The 25588-nt window shown below is 39.9% G+C and overlaps 3 protein-coding genes across 3 annotated transcripts in view; all 3 read right to left on the bottom strand.

The window, feature by feature from the left end:
- The window catches only part of LOC135704349 (protein commissureless 2 homolog), a 47969-nt gene extending 36259 nt beyond the window's left edge, over positions 1 to 11710 (bottom strand). The window contains exon 1 of the mRNA XM_065225788.1: positions 10947 to 11710. Coding sequence (XP_065081860.1) covers positions 10947 to 11361 — 415 coding nt within the window. The 5' untranslated portion in view covers positions 11362 to 11710. The remainder of the gene's footprint in view (positions 1 to 10946) is intronic.
- Positions 11711 to 11831: 121 nt separating this feature from the next.
- LOC135704347 (zinc finger protein 62 homolog) overlaps positions 11832 to 25588 on the bottom strand; it is a 41621-nt gene continuing 27864 nt past the window's right edge. Inside the window, exon 5 of the mRNA XM_065225786.1 lies at positions 11832 to 11910. The gene's annotated coding sequence lies outside the window, so the exon portion shown is untranslated. The remainder of the gene's footprint in view (positions 11911 to 25588) is intronic.
- On the bottom strand, positions 22666 to 25518 carry LOC135704329 (uncharacterized). Its single transcript, XM_065225767.1, has one exon. The coding sequence runs from the start codon at positions 25516 to 25518 to the stop codon at positions 22666 to 22668; it is 2853 nt and encodes a 950-aa protein (XP_065081839.1).

Below are 25588 nucleotides of genomic sequence, written 5' to 3' on the forward strand. Positions count from 1 at the left end.
TTTCAATTTAATTAATTTAAGCTCTACCGAATTGCGAATTACTTCTGCGTAAGCTCCGTAGACGTAGGCGCGTTGATTCCGACAACCGCGAGAAGTTAAACATGCATCAATACAACATAAGGAAAGATCTATTTTTCAGTCACGTAGGATTTAGTTCATAGATTAACATTGACTGTTGTTTACAAATGTAAGTACTTGAACACTAAGAAATAAGTTAACTCAAATACTTTAACCGTATATATCAGAGATTTCACGTATTGAGAGTACAATAGATAATATAGTAATCGAGTACAATAAACTCAGGGGAAAACAATACCTACAAAAGATTAAAAGTTATGTGACCCTCTACTTTTACTTATTTCTTAAACTATTCCTCTCCTTGTTAATGCTGCTTGTTATTGGTCTGCTTGCGTTTTCTTATTGAAGTTCAAGACTAAATAGGAAAATTTATTACATAACTTTAAAGGTTAGTTGCCACCCTAAGCGGACCCCCCAGATCCTAATTTTTTTGTTAATCTACCTAATGTTATTAGACTTTCTTAATTTTCTTATTTATGTTCGTTTGATGAATATGATATCTCATTAGTCTAATTTAATAAATTATTGAAATCTCTAATTCACCTAATCAATCACTTGTGCTTGTAATCTAAAGTTAAACGTGTTTCAAGTACTTTTGATTTTGACCTATACCTATTTATTATATGTTAGTTCGACCCAGGTGACACCTTCAAGTGACTAAAATGCTTCATTTTGAAGTTAGTTTCCTAGCTGATTTTAAATTATATAGGGTATATGCTCCAACTACGCTCACACGTTTCCACTATGGCGTCCCACAAAATTACGTATGGATATATCACAATAGAAGCACGCCACAGTGGAAATCCCGAGCCATAGTTCAAACATTTATCCTAAATCAAAATAAAGCACATATAAGATTAGTTACAATACCATTTACAAAAATGATGTTTAACATTGTTCCCTGAGTAATACTTCAATGAAAACAACAATGAAAGCTTGTCACGCAAGTAGAAGGAGCACCGTTGGGCACTTTCTGAAATATTTCAATAGTATAATTCCCTTGAAAACCCAAATGAATCTATCTGCGTAAAAATAAATAAAATAAGAGTGATTTGCGGCATAACCCGCCAGTATCACACTCAACGTCAGTGCCTATACGTAAGCGTACTACGACGCGGCTCTCAATCAAAGAAGTAACAAGTGTGATACTATCACTGCTGGACTAGATCTTTGGTTTTCTCATGCAGTGGTTCTTCAGAGAGGGGAATCTTAGTAATCCCCATTGCCTGCCCATGGCACCATTCTATCGCGGCATGAGCCAGCAACGCCGGCCGTAAACCCACCGTCTCCAACACTCCACTAGCATGAAATTAAGCCCGCCCACCAACAGCAAGGTGCAGAATAATACTTGTTCTACCTGATATCTTTTAAAATGTCGATAGGACTTGATGGATCTCTTAGCGATATAAATGCATAAATGAGGTAGCATTTGTGGATGACTCCTTATCGAAAATGTGTGAATATCAACGATTTTTTTTCTTGCAAACTATCCTGAACTTCTACGGAGATTTCTATAGTTTCTTGACATTATACTCAGTTACATGAACTTCTATGATGTTCCCTGAGCTAGTTTATAGTTCCGATTGGATTGCTTGGAAGTTCTGTCAACTTTAACGGCGTACAAAGAGTTTCCTTAACTTCTAGGATGATCACTGAATTTCTACCAAGTTTGCAAAACTTGAATGAATTTCCTATAACTTATACAATTTTCTCTGAACACCTATAAGATGTTGTTATTTATGTCGTTAAATTATTGTGCGTTTTGCACCAAACTTCTGCGCTGAAAACAATCCCTCCGTTTTTTTTTATCGCTGAGACCAGAACAAATAAAAAATATTTATTTTCAAAGTTTTTTCTCCACTAGTATGTTGATATGTCATTCTATTGTAAAATGAACGTCAATTTTTAATTTTTACTGGTCTGAACGAAAACAAATCTGAGGGATTATTTTTATCGCAGAAGTCTACTTTGGTGCAAAATGAGGAATAATTCTACCAAGATGTCAGAACCTCTATGAACTTCTCCAAACTTCCGAGAAGATTCTCAACCTTTTCTACGAATAATCATGAACATCTGGGAAACTCATTGGAATTAAAAGATTCCCTGAAGTAAAATTGTTTCCTTAACGTCACTTCAATGCAGTGAAGACATGTGAAGACATTTCGTCCATCTATTTGAAGATTCTTTTTAAATATACCTGACATCTCTGCGTACACTACACTAATAGAGAAACGTTGCAAAATTTGTGTTGTATACCAATTGAAAAGACAACCAGAGTTTGCACAGACGCTTACCACTAGCCAACGTACAACAGTAGACCTATAGGAAAAGTCCACCGGCTGGAGCGGTAATTGAACCCTCGCTTTGTGGCACCCACCTAGGCTAAAACGACATGTTACGCCGCTTAACGTACGGCAGTTTGTCACTAACCGTCTACAGATTTGATTCTACTTCCCATGTAAACATTTAATAGGATAAAAACTTACTTCAGCCTAATCGCCGATTTTTGGCCTATCGAGCAGAAAAAAAATCGAATTTATCTATGATTTCGGCATTGACCGTTGGATTCTACGCTAAAACACAAAGTCTACGAGATCGCAAAGTATGAATATTTACACTCTTTGTGCTCAAAAACAAAAGAAGCACAAGGGATTAAATTGTTTCTTTCACCCGTATGACTAGGTAAATCCAAAGACGTTCCTACGTTCCTACGTTCCTACGAAATTGAAAGCGAATGGAAGGCCGAATATGGAATCAAGAAGCAGTGTTATATTTTTAACAAAATATAAGCTATTTGTGACCCTTTATCAACGATACATATGGAAAGGTATATAAATTTATATAAGTCATCTGTAGTAGAAACATTCCGCTCTAAAAAGAGTGGTAAAGTACAGATTGTGCTTAGTAGGCCGAAAATTAGACCTAAACCCTAAAAATAAGTTTAGTGTCCCTTTCAGATGCCAACAACAAAATGAACTACAGTTCCGTCTAAGAAAATATGCCATGTTATTTAAAATATACTTATAAATAGGTTACTCAGAGACCAAAAGATCAATATTCAAATCCTTTTACTGTTGATACATCGCCCAAATAATGCACATGTGAGACTGAATGTGAGCACATAAAAGTTTCCTTAACCATTCAGCAATAAATGTGCCACTAGAGGAGTTCTAACTTGTATCGAATAGGGTTTTCATTCTACATTTATTCTACATTTATTCCATTTATCAAATGGCTAAACCGTTCAAGCATCGGATTATTGGGGCTAATGAAATATGCATTCAGTTAATTTGGTGCAATGGATGCCATGTTTTGCGACAATGAGTTGTCTTTGTGCATTGTTATCGAATAAACGATTGTATTTAGATCAAATCAATGAAACAATAAAATTTCCATTAAAAAGTTTAGGTTTTATGAACTACGACTCGTTCTCAGAGAACAGCTCATAGTTAAGGGAGGATTTTACAAAGAAATTTAAGAATGATTAGGCTTCAATTTCTTTTCTCAACATTCAACACTCAAACACCAAAAATAAAATAAGAAGAAATATCCAAACCTCAACGAAATGATTATAATTTTATTTATGTCCCTCGTGGCGGTCCCCGAATGCCATCATAATTTAGGCCCTTTGTTCTTGCATGATTTTTATTTTTCTTTTCCCGAGTTCTCCATTCATTCAGCGGAGCGGAGCAGAAGGGCCCACAAGAATTAATTTCGATCCCGAAATGAAACCAAACCCCATAATCAGACAGGTATGATCTGTTTCTTTACGGTTTTGTAGTGCTGAAGAAGTTGTACAAATCGAAAACAACATCTCGCGGCAATGTTTCGGAAATGAATTCTGGTCCCGAAAGAAAACGGGAATAAAAGGAATCATTCAAACGAAGGACTCCACGCCAGGTGAGATGCGACGAGATGCCCCGTTCGAGATAACTTGAAAATGAAATTGTTAAAAAAAAGTGTCTGTGCGGTTGTCTTGTTTTCGGGCTCTCGAAGAGGCATCTGCTCAGGAGCAAAGGGGAAGCGGTGTCAGGTGCTGGAAACTTTCAAGGATGATGAACGTGAGCTCGGCCATACAAAAACGTAGTTTGCTATAGCTGTTTACACTGGACATTGATCCGGTCGGCCACATGCTAATTGGGATGTCGCCTGCCTGGAAAGCGGTGTGATAAATTAAGAACAAATATACATTGATTGATCGGTAGCGTTCGAAGTCATGTGAGTAAAGTAGCACTTGGTAATAAGAAACCCCAAGTTTGAATTAGATCAAGGTTGCGATTTTCCGCAACAATGTAGAATATTGTTCTAGCTAGTAAATTAATTCAGAACGTCATAAGAACTACAGCGTCAATCGAGCGGTCATAATTTCCAATGATAATAAGTCAAACTGTTACAACAATCGACAAGATAGTGCTAATCAAATTGGGTTTCGTAATAAATGGGTACAATCACGATCGTTCATGTGAATCCCTACGCGAGAAGTAAGATGCGAAATCATCATTCCGCCGCCTTCATGATATTGGTTGCGTTGTTGTCGTCGTCGTGGCCGTAATTAGCGTATGGGTGAACTGCTGGACTGAAGCACTGGTTTTAATGAGCCGGCATTTACTCTCCGCAGCGATGAGGGCTTGTTTGCATCGAAACAATATTTATATAGTAAACAGTTTACATAGGAATATCTGACGATGAGAGGAGAATTGGTGTCGAATTGAACGATCGGATGATCGACGATCGAAGTCTCCGAGTGGAAGAGTTTCTTTTTGCAAACCGAATGAAGATTGTACTAAGCATTTCACATGATACATCACATAATCTATTATAGATTTTGATGAGTTATTGAATACAAAACAGGAAAGTTGAACGAACGCGCTGTGGGACCGAATAACATTTCATACCGCTATTCACAATTTCCTAAAAAGGTTTTTCCGCAATCTAACATCAACCCCAGAGGCAAACACACCTGCCCAGTGTAAACATCACCCAGTTTTTTGTGGGATATTTACACATCCAATTCCAAATAGGAAAATCGGTCCAAATTTTGGGTGTGTAGGTGTGTAGACACGACATCAAAACATCAACAGCAACTTGATTCCTTTTTGATATTCAATATATTCCATTATTGTTGGAAGACGGGTTTTAAGGACGATGAAGGCTTCACTCCGAGTTGGTTTGATACAAGGCAACAACAAGTAGGCGGTCGTGGCAGCCAAGCTTGTTTTCTCTGATTGACACAAATGTAAACATCAATAAAAATTATAGGCTGGTAACGGTGCCTAACGTAAATGTTTTTTTTTTCAAATACGTCGCACTTATGACTATATCGGTTTGAAGGAGGGGGTTTCCATGAGCGAGAAGCAAGGATATTCGATTAGCGTACGCACTCGAGAGCTGGCAGCAGCACGCGACTCTCGTCGTCACGTTGATTGCCATGCCACACCAAATTTGATTTCGAGTGCATTTATATCCGCTGAGGATTATTTTGATTGGGGGTTAAAGGTGTGTGCGGCCGGAACGGAACATAATGAGCCGATCGAAGTGTGCCGGGATGGGGTTATGTGATTGTAACTGGGATAGGGTAAATTAACAATACGTGTAGTACTGTTAGTGTTCTGGACTTGGGTGGCAGATGTTGAACCGTCAGCAGGGGTGGTTTGATTTTATTACTGCTGTGAGATGTGGAATAATTGTATGTAGATTGTAAATTGATTAATCTTAACCAATCACAGAATATCATTAGTTTATACGAGGTTACAAATTAGTAGGCTTTTAACGACTCAAAAAGATATGCCTGTGTGCATTTACTATATCCCCTGGATAATCCGACTCTCGATAATCCAACTATACAGGATTAAATAGACCACATACACCATTCATTATGCGTCGCCAATGAGAAAACCAAGTAGGCCCTAGTAGGTCAATAGTATCGACAGTAGCTTGCAACAAGGTATAAATGTTTAGTTTTCATTTTTTACGGTTTGACAGTATTGAAAAGTTTACCTAGACAATCCAACCATTTTTTTTGATCATTGGAAATTGTCTACACAGAGATTTGCTTTGCATGAGAAAGGTACAGTTTGGTAGCGCCATACTATCGAATAATGGCACTCGGTAGACAAAATGACTTTGTGTACCAAACAACGAATGATGACTGTACTTGATTTCAAAACAGCAGCATTCATTAATCCACATACTAGAGCTTATTGATCACGTCCTTTAAGACATCTGACTGCAGGACCATTCAAAATCATTAATTTGACTAAGCACTGCTCAAAATCATATCATATCATCACATGAGTCGTAGCATGTAATTGAACTTTTTAAACCATAAGCATTCGGTCAACGGACAACGGTCCAATGTATCACAAAAAATTGCTAAGGTATTATAATTCGATTAGTAGTGATGCGTGAAAATCGTGGTAGAATTCTTCCAAGGAAGGCACAGCATGTGAATGAGTTCTTCAATACCGTTCCATGATAGTCGACTCCATCACCGGGTTTGAAAGGTTATGCCTTTTAAATCATAAGTGATGTGTTGTGATATGAGGGACTCGGTGGCCAAATGGCTACGTTTTTGCTTATTGAGCAGAATAAGGTGGGATTAATCCCAGGCTTCTATAGTTGCTTGTGTCACATCGCTTTCTTTCTTTAACTCATCACTTCAATTTAGCGTTTCGTGACCTTCGCACTGTTGATCTATAAACAAAAATCGAGTGTTAGGTATTTTAATTCAGCTATTCTGACTACACAGGAATGTTTGGCATCTACCTCATGCTATGTAAAAAAGTATTGGTAAACTTTTAAATACATCACAATTGCTGCTAACATTGAATGTAATACATTGTTGGATTGCACGTATGGGTAAAATGACTAAAACGTCCAGATTTGATGTTCTTCTGGCATTCCCATACATTAGTGCGTCGCCAGGACTGCATTTTAACAACAATAACTCGATCATAAGTGGTGTAATGTGATATGAGGGGCACGGTGGCCTCTTGGTGGCCATTTTTGTTTATCGAGCAGAAGATCTTACACTGAGGCAAAGGAAGGGCTGAATTCCATAAGAACCACTTATGAAATTTCGACAAAAGGAATCGGTATGAATTTCATCGATTTGCCTTATGAAAAATAATATTGAGAAAACAAAATAAAACGAAGCAGACTGGAACCGAACCATGGACGTTGAGATTACGGGGTCTGTGTGTTGACCACTCGTCTTTCAACGCTTGGGAAAATGAAATTGTTAAAGGCGTATAAGACCTACCTCATGACAATCATTCGTAAGTTTTTTCTTAAGAAATCCATATGTGTCGTTAATAAGTTGAGCCTTATGAAATTCTTATGTTTATTTGCCTCAGTGTAGGCTTAGTCCCATGGGTGTTCATATTATAGAAGCATTATACGTTATCGTTTAGCTTCAATTTTTAAAATAAAAATACATCAACTTAGTGTTCTAGATGCACTAGTACAGAATATGTCAACACCAATGCATGACTTTTCCAATATTTTGGAATGAACATAAACACTCCAGAAAACTGTACTTTATACAAGATGAAGATTATGAACCTTGGAATGTTTTCAAACCTCTTAGATTTGGAGAAAAATTCAGCTTTCTAGTGTATCGTAGATTTTTCAAGAGAATTTTGATGAAAATCCTAGAAGAATTTTGAGGAAAATTTATTTTGTTTCTCGGGATTCTGAGGGAACTCTGAACAAACGCTGTAGGGACTTCTGATGATTATTCCAATAGAGAGTTCAGGCTAAGCTTTGCTTCTAAGGTAGGTGAGGATCTGGAGTAAGAGAGAAGCGGACTCAAAATAAACTACATTGGCATCCTATGCCTAGGTTGATTCTAGCAACACTTATAATGCACCTGATCAGATCAGATTTTACTTTCACCGATTTCCTTGAAACTTTGTATGATTGTTTGCCATGGACAATCATTCAAATTTGTGCTAAAATTCTGCTATTTTGACTTTTTGATTTTCAAAATGGCGTATTCGATATTTCAAATAAACCATAGAAAACGTAACGTTTTATCAAAATGACGTCTGAGATAAAGTTGGGGGCCATGCCTTAATTATTTCACGCTAAATTGAGATTTCCCCCTTTCGTCTCGTCCTTCCAATACCTATTGCATTACTTGTCACATAATCTTAAACTACCCCTCCCCCACCCCCTGAGAGCTTGACATAATAAATGCATCACCCTTTGTTGGAAAATAGATAGCCGTTCAATTAAAAAAAATCTCAAAACTTTGAAGACAACGCTTTTTCTGCAACTGATGTTTTATCAGCATTTCTTGTTCGTTTTTCAATTGATATTAGATTTGTGTGTACTTTCTTTTTCAGACTTAATTCCGGTTAAACGATTCCAGGTGAAGCTAAGGAAAATCCGAAGAGGGTTTTGGCTAGAATTTCAAGGTATTTCTTAGGTGAACTCCAAAGGAGAACTTGTGAGAGGAACTTCATGTGAATTTTAAGGAAGGAATTCAGCAAAGAATTCAAATGAAGTTTCAAGGAGAATTTAAAATAAGTAATTCTGAGGAAAAAATTTCCCATATTCGGAGAGTATTCCAAGGTTAATTGCAAGGTAATTCTGAATAAAATTTCAAGGTATTTATGGAAACATTCCAAGGGAATTATGAGCCGAATTCAAAAGGAAACGTAACTCCATGTGAATGTTGGGTGAATATCAATATTTATTAACTCAATTCGTTTATTTGAAAGGTTTAGTCACGAGAGCTTTGCGAGCCGTTAATTCAATGTTGTTGCATGAGAAATTTTACTAATATTTACGTCTAATAGGCCCGATATTTCACGGATAGGGTGAATATCTAGAAAATAATAAGGGTAATTCAAAGGTGATTATGAGGAGAATTTCACATAAATTATAAGAAGAGAATTCTAATGGGGAGATAATAGTGAGGAGAACGTGTTATGGCGATTTCGAAGGCAGCAAGAAATCTATGAGAATTTCTAGGAGAATTCAAAGAAAAAACTGATGACAGTTTGATGGAAATTCAGAGGTTAATTGCAATGGAGTTCTAAGAAGTATTCTAAAAGAGTTCTGAAGAGACTTTCAAGAAAATTTCAAGGCATGGGGAATTGAACTCTGAAGATGAGTGCCTAAATGATTCTTATGAAATTCGAGAAAAAAGTAAAGAAACCCTGAAAAGAGTTGCAAGATCATTATCATGATGATTCAGACATAGAAAAAAAAACAAAATCCAGAGTATGCAAAATAAAAATAATCAAGGTTTTAGTGAACTTTAAAAAAATGAGACATCGCAGATAAATATTCTAGATTTCTTGGTTCAGAGAAATTTCCTTGAAAAATTGTTGAGATAATTATTGAGACATCATACTAAACAAATCAGCGATATCCTGCGGTTAGTGAAATCCCAGACTTGCAGAAACTTCAAATATTCTAAAATAAATATATGAGAAAACTGAACCAGAAGACATCGGAATAGAATCAGAGGATTGCATTAAGGTGAGCAACTCCAATGGACTCCAGGTATTATATCAGGTTTTATCAATCAACGACTATTTTTTACATTTTGTTTGATTTTGGAACTATTTTCTCGATATTTATAACCAGACAATAACCAGTTTGTCTATCTAAATATCAAATCTTGAAAAACTAATTAACTACATGCTAATAGAAGGTGGTACCAAAATTCCAAATCAAACTGAAATTGCACCACTAAATGCACCGACGCTATGTAAGTCAACCTAGCGCATTGGTCTTAAATAAACAAAGAATACAAACACTCACACAAGTAGACAAAAGCTCGACCATTAACCCCACCTATAGCATTCTACTTACTGCATACCTAGGCAAGCGATCGATAACTGAAACAAGAAGCAAACAGCTACTACTCCTTCATCATAACCGGTAGATCGATAATTGCCGATTAGCCTAGGCTATAGGAAGACATAAGAACACTCGCCTGCTTTTGCATACACGTTGAATATTCCCATCGATCTCGGAGAATCGATCGGTCACACAGCTTTGTACGTGCTTCACACGTTCCTCTATACAACGATGACGAGAACGTGAAGACTCAACCACCAGCCGGTAGAGTCAAGGTCAATTGGACCTCCTTCCGAGATGGAGAGAAAGAGCGTGTGTGCGCTCAAGTTGCGGACTTTCAGGTTCGCTAAGACGCGATCAACGCCATCCGATAATGATGATAGCAATAATAATAATAATAAGAACAATATCACAAACGACAAACAGCACAAGCAGTCATTCGCTATGCGAGTCGTCGTCCGGCACACATGCGGAAGTTCTTCAATACGAAATTGTTTATGCTTGATTGGAACTGGTTTTCCATTCCCATATAGGTTGGTATCGAATCGATATGGCAGAGCAGGGAGATTGAATTATGGGAAGAATGTTTTTTAGTATGTACGGTGTGTTTTGTAATGAGCAACTATTATGTCTGCAATGTATGACAACCCAGGTAAAAATTTACTATTGATCAGAGATAATTCTGACCTATTAATAAACCGTTAAATCAATAAACTTGTTGTATAATGCTAAATATGCTAGACATTTATTGTTTATTGTTTAGTGTTTATTATTCAAGTTACACCTGTTGCTTTCGTTCGTCCTCCGAGCAATGTTATGTTTCATTAAATTTCAGTTTCAATATGAAATTTTTCTCACAAAAGCGCCATTGTGAAAGCGATAATACAACTTGGATTGATAGCATTAGCACTAATTAGATTACTTTGGGAAACGACGACATCATTCCGCACCTCGGTCAACAGCCAATCCAGCCTATAATAACTGATTCACGACCAAAAGATATCGACGATAACACGGAAGACAAACAGTGAAAAATCCAAAAACCTACTTACCACTTCGTTGCCACTGTCGAAACTTGTGATACAGGAAGCAGGAACACATGCAGAAAACGGATGATAGGATCATCAGTGTCAGCACGATGCCCACCCATACGTCTCCGATGAATCGCTCGTAGGTGGGATCCAGCAGCTGTTCGCTTCCGTCAGCAGCGAACCCTACCGGTCCACCGCGGCTAGCGAAATTCTGCAAACTATTCAACAGGTTGAGATCGCTGGAGTTGTAATCTCCCATCAGTGATGCACTGGCCGTTCCAAGAGATCCCATTCCCATGGCTCTGGCCGCAGCTTCCTGCTGCTGCTGGTGTAGATTGTGCCAAAACGAAGAGTAGTTGTTTCCCCGAATAAATCTATCGAAATCCAGGTGGTTCGGTATTTCGAACGTTATCTTCGATTCCATATTATCGATCATTTTTCTGCCTATCTCACAAGATTCAGTGTGCTTCTTTTATATAGGTTCACTCGAAAACGCGCTTTCGTACCGCTGGGCTAAGAATTGATATCAGTATAATCACCACAGCCACGGACACTTGTCTTATCACCGGAAATCAGTGCAATTTTATAGCCTAATTAATCCGGGCAACACGATGCAATCTGATTATTCTTCTTTATCAATTTCGTTGTTGTAGGTCACGTAGGTGGTCACGGATTTGTCAATTTCCACCGGATGCGAGATTTCGCTTCCCTGTGTTGTTGTGTATTCACTCACTTCTGCTTTTTCTGCGAGAGCGTTCGGTAAAATACCGCCTTCTCAACACGACATGTGCGCAAGTACTGTGGCTGGCTGGCGCTCGCTTGTTTCGGGATACTTGCGGCTGGATGCTCAGCTGATGATGCTTGTGTGGTGATCGTTACAATCCCGCGCCATCGGTTGTTCCGCCCGTCGAGGGTTCTCTTTGGTATTGCTCTTCGTCCTCTCAGTTCTGGCGCGGCATCTACCGCTGGCCTGGTGCTGGAGGCACTTGAATAGAGAGAAAGAGAGAGTGTTATTGAGATTTTTTCGACTAGACATGGTGACAGGGTTGCCGTAGGTATGGTCGACGTTTGATGATTCGCGGAAACGATAAGAGATTGATTGCAGAGATCTGAGGGTAATTTAATTATTACGGAGTAGACACATACGGATTCCAGAATCGTTTCACAAGCCCTGCGATAAGCATGAATAAATTGCGCAAAACATTGCGAACCTAAAACACATTTTCAAATCATCCTACGATTGCCCTTTTTTTTAAACAATTGCGTTTCAGACGTTCAAACGCAGTTCATGTTCTAATGAAGACGTACGGAAATTGAGCTGAAAGAGACTGGTTGTAAAAGATTTGTTATTGAGTTTCTAGCTAGTAGGTATTTAAAATTGAGAACTGCGATGGTCAAAGAAACCTTTACAAATCTGTTGAACAGTTGAAATCCGTAGCACTGCCGCTTATCGCAAATCTGTCCCATTTGCCTTTTTGTCAAAACCGATTTTTTTTTTTCAATTGTAGCTAATCACTAATATTTTCATAATATTGAATGAACTCAACAACTTTGTTCTGGAAAAGGTTGGAAAAACAGCCAAACGAGTTGTCCTATTACATAAGAAGCAATGGTGCGATGCAACCTTAAAGTGAGTTTTTCACGGCTTGCTGATTTGTGCTATGGGACGGACTTGCCATGAGCGGCAGAGCAGCATTCGGGTAAAATCGCCCTTGGTCAATTTAGTTGTATGTCAACATAGCGTAGTAAACTGATGATCTCTAACTTAACGCCAGCAGCCTCCAAAGGTAACACAATTAGAAAATGAGTAGAAATGTGTCGACGTGATACTCGTTTTGTTGGAAACCGAGAAATCCTCAGCACTTTCTCATTAGGATGTTGGATAAAATTGTTGTTGATGTTAAAAAAAGAACGCAATACATCATTAACGCCTCTATCAAGGAGCTTAGTGCTGAAGCCAAATCTTCTGCTATGCTAGCCAAAAACCGTCGCCATTTGGCCACCGAGCCCATATCACACCACTAATAGTTTAGAAATAGAAGGAAACATAATCCTATGAGAAAAAGCTGTGAGTAGTGAACTCGTTAATGTGAAGGAGACTGAGATTGAACCCACGATCTTCTGCTCAGTATGTAAAAATAGTCGCCACTAGACCACTGAACTCCCCACTAGGACTGACGATTGTTCAAGCCCGGCGACATGAAGATATTTAACGGTTGACAGAATCCATATTGCTACATCTGGTGATCGAGAAGTTAAAATCTTTTTCTATCTCCAATTCTAAATAGAATGTACATTTCCTATGTTGGCATAAATCTGTACTTACTGTACATAAATCTGATCTTCTTAGATTGTTGATACCTTTTTCCAACATTTTAAGAAAAATCAAAAAAAATACTAGACAAAAATGCTTCCCGTTAATGTACAAAGTTTAAAGCGCATCTGAGTGTTTGCCACTTATAGCCCGTTTAAGCTGAGTGTTTACTACTTCGAGTTTAATTTTCAGATCTTCAAGACGTCTGGATGTTCAAATTAGTAACCCCAAAAACACGTGATGGAAGGATTCCGTCGATCTTGTCCTTAAATGAAATGAAGACGTTTCGCATAAGTACGTTTAGCAAAATTTACGATTTCCACTTATTTTTCTTCAACATGTGAATCACATTTAGCATGGCTAGTTGAGTATATCTATTTTGATGTAATAACCTGGAATTTTTTATAATAACGTTCATTCAAATTTATTACCGTACCTCCTATTCTAATAAATAATATGGTAAGTGTATATTTCTTCATCGCAAGTCTTACCCCAAGAATAAAGAATTAAATTCTACCAAATATTGATTCTTGCTAGTTATGATAATTACATTCATTTAAAACAGACATGTTATAGTTATTATTGAAAATAATTGGCATATAACATGGTTGAATTAATGTGATCAATTTTGCCATCTTTACCTCATGAGCCTGTTAAAATACCCAATGATTTGGAATTCAGGCTAAATTTATTAAATTGGGTTTCGGACATATAAACAATAGGGTGGGTCAAGCTTATATGGTGGATCAGATTAGTATTGAGGCTCCCAGCAATTGTGCCAAATTTGGAAGAATTCGGCTACGATCTCAAGTTTGTATGGAAAACGGAACAAAGCTATTCATTTAAGTGTCAAAATTTCAAAAATCGTTAAATTTTTCCCAAGCCAGGGACTTAGATTAAGAAAACTGTACAGAACAAAAAGTTATTATTTTTTCTACTGTTGGCTTAGTGTTCCACGCATATCTACTAGCTTATATGCACGCCAATAGGTATGCTCGAAGGGCATAAATAAAAATAATAACTTTTTGTACAAAAGTCGAATCGATTTGTTGTCTTCGACAAAGTTGTTTTGTATAGTTTTCTCAATCTATGTTCCAGATTTGGTAAAAATTGAGCGATATTTTAATTTTTAACATGCAATTGAACAGTTTTGGTCCGTTTCCCATACACATTTAAAGCTCTTCCGCAAATCCAGATCGTAACCAAATTCGTTTATATTGGGCACAGCTTTAGATGACCTCAATACGAATCAAAAGTGCTATGAGGAGCAGGGGGTTGTTAAGTTGCCCCATAAACAAAGTAATAATAATATAATATGTTTACTAAACATATTTAGGCCCCTTTTTGAAAATCTTTCCTAAAGTTCAGCAAAACCTATCCGCTTTAACAGTGGTCTTATTAAATTAAAGTATATCTTAAACATCCATCTTGAAAATGAATGAGACAAATTTGGAAATACGGTTATGTGAACTTATTGAAAAATGAAAGTCTGATGCGCGGAAGGGCTAACTAAATCGTCATTACTGTATTGAATGCCATTATTCCGAATGGTCCATTACTCTGAATAGTTAATTATTTCTTATGTTTTTTACCTCGAATGACCCATTATTCCAGAATCTTTCTTCTTCTTTGGCTTTATTATGTTCCTACTGGGACTTTACATCGGCTCTCAACTTAGTGTTCTTTGCTTTATAGCTGCGCCTTTATCGACTGAGCTAAGGGAGGCCCAAACCGAAAAAAAAAAATATATATATATATATATATATATATATATATATATATATATATATATATGGGTAAACTTGGTTTAAGATTTAAGCAAAGGTGAAGAATTCGGCCTTAACAACTAAACAAAATCTGAAGTGCAGTTTTTGGTTAAGGAATCTAAAATTTTTGCTTAGAACGATTCTTGAACGACTCAAAATTATGAATTGGAAAATTGGATGAATGTTTTTAAATATTTCTAGTTAAACAACATCTCGACAGGAAAGCTAAAGGGAGCTTACAATGGAAACTGATTATAGATTTACTGAGAAAATTAATCGAATCAATCAAATTTTCTCAAACAGTTCAGCAAAAGTTCCAAAACATTCAACTTCATTTCATCTCACCCTAGCAACCCTGAAATTTCTGCCGCTAAGCACCCATGAGAACTATTCTTCACCAACACCACCAGCTCCTAAACATTCAGACAGCCGGTTGATGACGACAAACCCAGCAGCCGACCGCAGACACCTCTACTCACTGTGTGAGTTTGTAAATTTACACCGACGCCACGGCGCTTACCGTTGTGCTGCTACATGCAACACAATCAACAGTAGTAAACGTCTACCTGTTATCTTCCCCATGGAGAAGCACTGGCTTTACCGTGTTGTGTCGTCACAGTAGATTCCGACAGCGCTTGGTGTGATGCAATCCGTATCAACAGATCATGTGTGCTCTTCATCTGGGAATTGAATGAAGTCTTTTATCCAGCCTCGGACACTTTCCCAAAACGTAGTACCCTCTTACTCAGTTCTGTTTGATTAAAGCAATCATTTGGGGCAACTCTGTACGGACAAATTGGAGTGTAAACGAGCGTGTGGATATTGTTCTTCCAGTTATTTGATAGCAGGTAGGCACTGGCGGGTATTGCCGCCAGCACAGGGAAATCCTATCATTGCTGGTTTTATCATCCATACGGAGCAGTGTCTGTATATGTACCTATACCTAACTGATATAATTTTGTCGGGATGATTCAACAACGAGCAGCAGTGTGTGGGCTGTTATGGTCGGTCGCCTATACTACCCTTCTCAACCTCATCCATACCGCCTACAGCGGAGATGAATCAAGATCCAATTTTGATTATTATCACCTACGCGAGCACAGGTATTACGCGGAAAGTGAAATTGAATTGCGAGCTGAATAGACGATTGCCTGCAACTGGTTGGATTGTATCATTGCTGCAAATTCCATTAATTGTTTCTGGGAAAACAATTTTCCAAACTGGATACTATGGAATGAAAATATTTAAATACCACTTTGCGAATATCAAGCTACTGAGAATGATGAGATTTCTATCTCATACGTAACCTTAGACGGGTTGAAGCAGGGCGATGCGCTTTCGAACTTACTATTCGATTATGTTCTTATAGGTGCGATTAGGAGGGATGGTGTGCAGTGGAACGGTACTATTGCTCGGTATGTGCAGTAGAACGGTCTCACATGCTCGTCTTCGACGATATCGGTATGACTGGAACTGACCAACATTGATTGCTCATCGTGTGTTTTGTGAAACTTGTCGTCGTCGTCTTTGGGGCCGGACTTGAGTGGATACAACAACTCGATGAAAAGTTGTGTGATGTGATATGAGGGGCCTTAGAGCGACTGTTTTTGCTTACTGACCAGAACATCATGAGTTTAATCTCAGATCCTTTCATATTAAAGATTCGTTAGTGACTTGCTTTCTTAACATGAACCCATCACTTTAATTCACCGTACCGTTTGCCAAACAAACCCTGCTGCAAACCCGACCTTTTTATTCAATATCCCAGTGATTTCTTGTAGAAGTGCAGATGATTTCTTACATTGCTTCTTATTAATTGCTAACTATTCCTTAACACTCCGAACACGATGTATCCGGTAAAATGTGTAACGGCAAACTTACAATGTTTGAAAAATCATAGCTTTATTAGCGACTTTCAAATTCATTGGTGCCACACAACATACTTCATTCGATATCAATAGATTTAAAATCAATCGATAAATTGCTGATTTGCCGTTACACATTTTAACGGAGGCATCGTGTGCGGAGTGTTAATTGACCTGAATTTGGACGTGTCCGGCGCTGGTATTGCCTTTTATAAAGTTTGAGGTCACCAGTTTTTACACATTGAGGATGTATTCTAATCCCAAGCATCATCTGTTGGTTCTCTGTTTAATTACAGGTGAGCTGGCAAAAACGGAGTAGCAACCACGGGCGGTCAATTATGCTCATGCTCATATCGGTATGACTGGAACTGACCTTGGAACAGTAGAACAGACGTTAGCATAAGTTGCTGTGCGAACAATACTTGGCAGTAAGCTAGAACGAAACGGAATGGATGTTATGAATCTTATAAAAGACGGCAGGTTACACAGCAAAAAAATAATTTTGATATCACGTCAAAGTGGATGCACTACAATCATGTCGAAAATATGGTGTAATATTACTTGCTAAAAAGGACAAAATTATCATTAATACAATGCATGAACTGACATTACGCTGCTTTTACTGCATTTGTTTATTTATGTGGTCATAAAAATTACATGAAATTTTCGACATGATTGTAGTGCATCCACTTTGATGTGATATCAAAATTATTTTTTTGCTGTGTACGGTAGGCTGAGCAGGGTGCCAGCATCTAATAAGTGGTTCATTTATTTGCGTAAAACTATGTATATAATTCTTATTACTGATGGAATTGAAATAACATTTTTGCTCTTATGGAAGATGGATACTTCATTTTCTAGATTATTTTTAGATGAATGTGGTGCAAAGTTTGGATTATTGCTCAAATGTGGTCCAAAAACCGTCAAAAAATAGAATCTAGAAAATGAGATATCCATCTCCCACAAGAGCAACAATGTGATTTCAATTCAATCAGTAGCTATAATTCAAACTTCACATTACGTGAAACGCTTCCAGCTCTACTTTAATCTTCTTCTTACTTCTTACTTCTTACTAGCTCGTTTGTATTTGCCAGGTTAGTTATCAGTTGATGAGGATTTCTCCAAGCCCTCAACTGTCCAACCATTCAACTATTCCAAGATGGCAACTGAATTTCAATTCCAAATTTCGTCCAATATTTCTTAAATTTTAACTTTCATAATTCATGCAAAACAATCCCAAGGTTTTCTTCGCTTAAGCTACCCCTCTTTTCTTCCGAATCATTTCAAAACTATTTAAACTTTTAGAAAATTTCGTGTTGAACAATGTTGGCACGAAAATTTGAACACTGGATTTTTTAACTCGATTGATGAGGCTGCGTAAAGCAATGAGTCACGTAAAAAGGCTTGTAAGTTCAAAGAATAATATGCTCTACTGAACGAGTCCTAAAAGAAGTCTATTAGAAATCAAGAGTTGACCTATACGGTCTCATTAGTGAGTGGTTTGGTGGCCACAATCCCCCCAGCGTAAGCTCATTAAAACTATGAAAATAATCCAATGACTAGAGAGTTTTAAATATTGGTCCACAGTGGGCCTTAAGGTTTATAAGTTCCGGAGTCAATCCTTAACCTTCCTAGTGATTGGGGTAATTGTTGAAGTTAAAACATTGTGAGTTAATCCATAGGATCTCTACAGCTAACGCATAACCCGAGCAATGCTGGAGATCAAATTGAAATCAAAATTTGCTGTTATGATGTAACTTATTTTGATTACTCCAGTTGATCCCATTTTGGTTGACTTAACGGTTAACACAGCAAAAATGAGAGAAAACTTTTACACTGTTGAATCAAACGGAAAACTAATCTTGCTTTCAATGAAATCAATTTGATTTCTGATATTGCATTCATAATGCTTAGCTGAATACGGACCTGGCGTAAATCGTTAACATCCATGCTTCTCAAGCTGAAAGACTTCAGCTCAAATCTCACCCCGGGCAAGAAACGAATGATCTAAAATGTGTTAAACAAAACAAATAAACAATAATAATAGTTAGTTCAACGACAGATGAGCTTAAATTAAATTTTAAACAATGCGTTAACAGCAGAACTTCAAGTTAAGTTGCTTTCATTTAAAAAGTTTTGACAGCATAATGAAAGCACAATATGATATCAGACTAATGTCGTGACAATTGAAATCAAAATGAGTTTTCATTATGATTAGAACTACAAACTTTAATATCGATTTGCTTTCATTTTGTTAACCAACTTTGCTCGGGAAGGCATTTGAATATTATTCATATCACCTTGACAGTAGAATCACAAGACCTTCGGAATTATTCCATAATATAGTCTAAATGGCTTTAGATTTAGTACACAGATGATCCAATCAATATCTTATATGAATGTCTGGAGCTAATGAAATTGTCTGAACAAAAATTGAAGAACTAGATCATAAGTTCTCTGCAGCTATACCGTGAAGACTTCGTTGTATGGAATCAGGAACCTGAAGCTAACCTACAAGATCTTGGAAGTGAACCATAAGGTGTGTGTGTGTGTGTGTGTGTCATCCTCTATCCCTCACCCAGCCGGGGGCGTTGGACAAGTAGAACTGCGAATAATTTGATCAAATCTCATGCTCCATAATGGTGCCCTTTATGTTGTGAAGACTAGTACTTCAAAAAGGGTAACTTTTGAGGCAAGACAGGGTGTCCTCAACAAGTTAAGGGAACAGGATGCACTAGATGTCCACAACAGGTACAGCAAAACATCACATAGACGCCCTTATTCACACTAACTACTCAGGGGATAGAAGGTCAAGAAGAGCCACCGCCGCCAACTAAAGCTTGAACCGGGTACCTGGGACTCCCACGATATACCCGCGGCAATGGTCAGCAGACGATGCCCTGTGCGTATTTAGTATGTAATATGTTTTAAAGGGTGATACGGTCAAAATTTGGTCAATATCAACTTGACGTATTTCTTTCAATTTTGCATTTAAAAAACCTGAACACCCCTCATTTTGAAGGTGTGTGTGTGTAGAATGTTGCTCCTATTTTGATTTTGGAATTCACTCTTCAGTTGTCAAAATGCCGTCCAAGAAGAGCAGCGTATCAAAATTTTGCTCGCGCATCGCGAAAATCCGAGCTACTCGCACGCAAAGTTGGCAAAATCGCTAAAAGTTGCCAAATCAACCGTTACAAATGTAATTAAAGTGTTTGGGGAACGTTTGTCGACAGCCAGGAAGTCTGGATTGGGGGGAAATCAAAAACCGGAAGCCGCTGAGACGACAAAGAGAGTTGCCGGTAGTTTCAAGCGAAACCCTAACCTCTCTCTCCGAGATGCCGCAAATAAGCTGGGTGTATCGTCTACAACCGTGCATCGAGCCAAAAAACGAGCCGGACTATCGACTTACAAGAAGGTAGTGACTCCAAATCGCGATGATAAACAAAATACGACGGCCAAAGCGCGATCCCGGAGGCTGTACACGACGATGCTGACGAAGTTTGACTGCGTGGTAATGGACGACGAAACCTACGTCAAAGCCGACTACAAGCAGCTTCCGGGACAGGAGTTTTATACGGCAAAAGGAAGGGGAAAGGTAGCAGATGTTTTCAAGCACATGAAACTGTCAAAGTTCGCAAAGAAATATCTGGTTTGGCAAGCCATCTGTACCTGTGGCTTGAAAAGCAGCATTTTCATAGCTTCCGGAACTGTAAACCAAGAAATTTACATGAAAGAGTGTTTGAATAAACGTCTGCTGCCTTTCCTGAAGAAACACGGTTGTTCCGTACTGTTTTGGCCGGATTTGGCATCTTGCCATTACGGTAAAAAGGCCATGGAGTGGTACGCCGCCAACAACGTGCAGGTGGTTCCCAAGGACAAGAACCCTCCCAACACGCCAGAGCTCTGCCCAATTGAGAAATACTGGGATATTGTCAAGCGGAACCTAAAGAAGACCAAAAAAAACTGCTAAGGGCGAGCAGCAGTTCAAGGCAAACTGGCTTTCTGTGGCGAAGAAGGTGGACTGTACAAAATCTGATGGCAGGGGTCAAACGTAAGGCCCGGCAATTCGGATTTGGAAAAGCGGAAGCCTAACTGAATATTTTTCCTGAATTTTATACTAATTGAACTTGAAAAATAAATTTAATTTGATTTTTTAAATAAACGATTTCACCGATTTACACGCGTTTTCCCTTGACCAAATTTTGACCGTATCACCCTTTATTTGGATACACAAAATGTTTGAAGCCATGCGTCATCTAAACCATAATTTGCATCACCACAAATACACTTGTCAACAATCTTCAATTGGAACGTACTCACCAAATCACTTCACCCCACTTCATGTCCGCTATCTGTCACTGTTTGCAAAATATCTAATAGCAATTACATTCCAATACCAATCAGTGGCGTCGCGTAACCTCACTTTTTACCTGTTCAACAACTTTGAAAACGTTATTTAGGGTCATGTTTACAATCAAATCAGTTTCAAAAGGTATAGGGTCTTCTAGTTTCACTGATTTGTATCCATTGGAACCAATATTGTTTTGTTTGTTTACGTTTTGAGAGTTGTTGAACAGGTAGATTGAGGTTAGGTTGACTTCACTGATACCAATACTTCCTGTATTGCCATGGTCATCTGGGAGGAGGGTCGCATCTAGTGCTTGCCCGTCCAGTCTTGGGCGTATCCAGCGAGGCATCCTTCAGATTACTTACAATCTCCGACACTCAATGCAAATCGCAGGCACATTTACGCTAGTTACAAAAAAACACACCCGTGCAAAGAAACGGATCAAATCACTCTCGCTAAAGCACACCCGTCGTCGTCGAACGGCAAAAAAAAGGAATCGGTGGGCAATTTTGTGATACGGATTTCCAAAATCAACCGGGAATGCACGAATTTCACCACACCCAACTACGAAACACGTTCAGAAGCACTTTTGGTACACTTTCGTTCGAAAACACTTAATTTTTTTCAAAAATAGTTGCGAGTGAACCAACATCATCACCGCGTAAATAAACTAAAATTAAAATTATCGCTCGCGATGCCACAAATTTCTCGAGCCGTCGAAAGGTATGTGTTTAGCACTTAACCACTTTTCTTTTCAACAAAAACGACGGTGGAAATAGTTCCCTGGCTGTGGTTCTTTCACCTTCCACCGCAATTAATTAGCTCAACAAAAAACACGGATTCACTTGTGTAAGAGGTTTCGCGACCGAGGCACTTCGGACACCACACACGGAAGTAGAGCAACTTTCATCTAAACGCGACGGGATGCTGATTTCAACTGATTTTTTATTTACATTTTCTGTACATCCTATGCTACTATTTACATGTTTTATGTTGCGTTGGTTTGACAGCGCAAGTGCGTTGCTGTTTTCACCCGTCTGTGCTATTCGTGCGCACAACGGGTGCAGTGCGCGTTTTTATGGTGAATATTGAAGTTCATGGAATTTAATTATATTAATGATTTCGAACATTCCGGCCGCCATGAAATTTCGGGAATTCATCGTTCACCGGCAAGGAAAATTCTTCTACGACTCTTCTTCAATGGAGGTGAATCACAGATTCTGGAGGGTGATTTGTTTATGCAGTTCGTCGCAACAGGCTTCCTTCCAGCTTCTAATTCATTGGCGGAAGGCGACAAACAATTTGGCATCGAATGGTGTGCTGTAAAGAAGGGACATCTGTATGCGAATTGTTGGAGGAAATGAAAGAGGTGGTACTTAACTAGTGTCAAGTCCGAGCCATGGGGTTCTCCGAACCCACATGGCGAGCTTGATTCTTTACAGTTGTATCAGGAACCGCTCGATTCCCCCGAGCATGGGCCAGGATCTCGTCTGGCGACTCGTTTCCCCGAGTAGGGGCCGGGAACTCGTCCGGCGGCTCTGTTCCCTGAGCAAGGGCCGGGAGCTGGTCCAGCGGCTTGGTTCCTCAAGCGAAGGTCTTCTTCTAACGACGATTTAACAGAATTACTGATGTTTTGAACCACATTCGAAGTTACGATGGCAGGATCAATCTCGACTGGAAGTAGGCACAGCTTTGAGATGGCACGCTTGGTTGTTCCTGAACTGATCTTTACTGTGGCGACCCGCACTCTTCCGTCGGTACCAGGGTGGATGCTGATCACGCGCCCGAGAGGCCATTTTTGTGGCGGAACATTCTCGTCCTTGAGGGCGACGATGGAACCGACGGCGAGGTTGTCGAGAACTTGATTCCAGCGGTAGCGATTTTGCAGTGTAGCCAGATACTCCTTGTGCCAACGGGACCAGAAATGTTGGGTGAGCTGCTGTACTCGTCTCCACCGGGTCAAGCGGGACTCGGGAATGTCCTGCTGGTCAGGATCGGGCATTGCGTTCAGTGGTCTGCCGATCAGGAAGTGTCCTGGAGTGAGAGCGAACTCGTCGGAAGGATCGTCTGGTAGTGGAGTAATAGGGCGTGAGTTGAGCATTGCCTCCACCTGCACTAGAGCAGTTTGTAGTTCAGGCTCAGTGAGGTGTGCATTGCCAAGAATCTTGCGGAGCAGGGTCTTGACTGATTTCACGCAGGCTTCCCAGATTCCACCAAACGAAGGCGAACGTGGTGGGATGAAGTGGAATTGGATTCCATTTTCTGAACACTCTCGCGCTACCGACTCCTTGTGCTGCTGGGACATGAACAGTTTCCGTAGCTCTTCTAGCTCTCTCTTCGCCCCCACGAAGTTTGTCGCGTTATCGCAATATACCTGTGCAGGCTTTTCTCTACGACCGGTGAATCTTCGAAGGCTGGCAATGAATGCCTCGCTGGTGAGGTCAGACACGAGATCGAGATGAGCGGCTTTGGTTACGAGACATACGTAGACCACGATGTATGCCTTGAAGAACGGAGTACGTCTGTTTCTCACCGATGTGCGCACGTAGATCGGGCCGGCCAGGTCTATGCCGACATTCTGGAATGGGTACGCCTGGTTGACCCGAACAGGAGGCAGTTGTCCCATCAGCTGTTCGAGAGATTTCGGTTTAGCTCGGGCGCACGTCATGCATCGGTGGATGACCTGGCGAACTAAATTCCGACCGCCAAGAGGCCAAAATCGTTGACGTAAGGACGAAAGCAACAATCCAGGGCCAGCGTGGAGCGTTTTCTGGTGCTCTTTGGTCGCTATCATTTCGGTCAGTCGATGCTTGGCCGGGAGGACGATCGGATACTTCTCTTCGATCGGGATCTGTGCGTTGTGCAACCGACCGCCGACACGAATAATGTCGTCCACAAGCTGTGGATGAAGGTATCGGAGCTTGGACTTGCGATCTACTTGATAAGTGGTGGAAAGTTGACGGATTTCCTTCTCAAAGTGCTGCTCTTGAGCTCGATGCACAAAAGCGAGTAGAGTTTGATCGATTTCGGTTGCGGTGAGCGGCCCCACAAGAGGATCTTGATGATTCTTGCTACGCCGACAATTCTCGGCAAACCTTCGTATGAGAGAGCCTATTCGAAGCAGCGGACGAAGGCTGGAGTAGCGGAACACTAAATCATTGGTCGTTTCATCTTCAACGACTGGAAGTACGACGATCTTGCGAGCTTCTGATTCATCCGACGGTAACGATTTTGTTGGAGAGTACTTAGCAGGCCATGGTATAGCTAACGTGCCAAGCCACTGCGGTCCGTGCCACCACAGTGAACTCCTTTCGAGTTCGTCGAGATTCATGCCCCGAGAGATGAAATCCGCTGGATTGTCCTTGGACGGAACGTGATTCCAGACAGCATGAATGGTGATCTCCTGAATCTCAGCTATACGATTGGCCACAAACGTCTTCCACGTAGACGGTGTTGCGGAGAGCCAATTTAAGACAATGGTGGAATCCGTCCACAAATATATCGTGGCGGAAATATCGAAGCTGTCCATGGCTTGAACCAGAAGCTTGGACAGGAGCAGAGCAGCACACAACTCGAGTCGAGGAATGCTTTTGGTATCTATAGGAGCGACCTTTGATTTTGACATCAGGAGGCGAACTGTGCAGGATCCCGCAGATGTTATCGACCGGAGGTACAGACATGCACCATATGCAGCCTCTGATGCATCGCTGAAGCCGTGAACTTCCAGCCTTGCGTAACCTGGACTGAGAACGTGTCGAGGAATACGTAGTTGAGTGAGAACGGTGAGGTTTTGCTTGAATTCCTGCCAATTGCTTACAAATACTGGTGGGACTGCCGCGTCCCAGTCGAGTTGGAGTTTCCATAATCCTTGGAGCAAAATCTTTGCCTTCGAAATGGTCGGTCCGATGAGACCTAGTGGGTCGAACAAACTGCTGATTTGTGACAGGATTGCACGTTTCGTTAACGTGGCAAACTCCGTCCACTTCGGTTGCTTGAAGGAAAGGAGATCGGTAGAAGGCTCCCATCGTAAACCCAACGTTGTGACGGAGGCTTCATGGTCCAAGTCGAGTAAAGTTTCAGTTTCCCGAAGCTCCTGTGGAATGGCATCAAGAACGGTTTGGCTGTTAGAAAACCATTGACGGAGTGGAAGTCCTGCAGAAGCAAGCAGTGCGATAAGCTCTTTGCAGGTAATGGCGAGAGATTCCGCGTCGTTAGAGCCAGTTAGTAGATTATCGACGTAGAAGTCACGACGAAGCACTGGAGCTGCTAATGGAAATTGCTCAGGCTCTCCCGGGAGCATTCCGGTGGTCCCGGAACGGCCAATATGGCCAACGATCCATTTCAAAACTATAAATAGCCTATTCATGAAA

Source organism: Ochlerotatus camptorhynchus, unplaced genomic scaffold (genome assembly GCF_037179485.1).
Source record: "Ochlerotatus camptorhynchus isolate MF236.1 unplaced genomic scaffold, CSIRO-AGI_Acam_v1.1 ptg000234l, whole genome shotgun sequence".
Lineage (NCBI taxonomy): Eukaryota > Metazoa > Arthropoda > Insecta > Diptera > Culicidae > Ochlerotatus > Ochlerotatus camptorhynchus.

Coding starts and splice junctions, on each gene's coding strand:
- LOC135704329 (XM_065225767.1), bottom strand. CDS start 25,518: ATGCTCCCGGGAGAGCCTGAGCAATTTCCATTAGCAGCTCCAGTGCTT.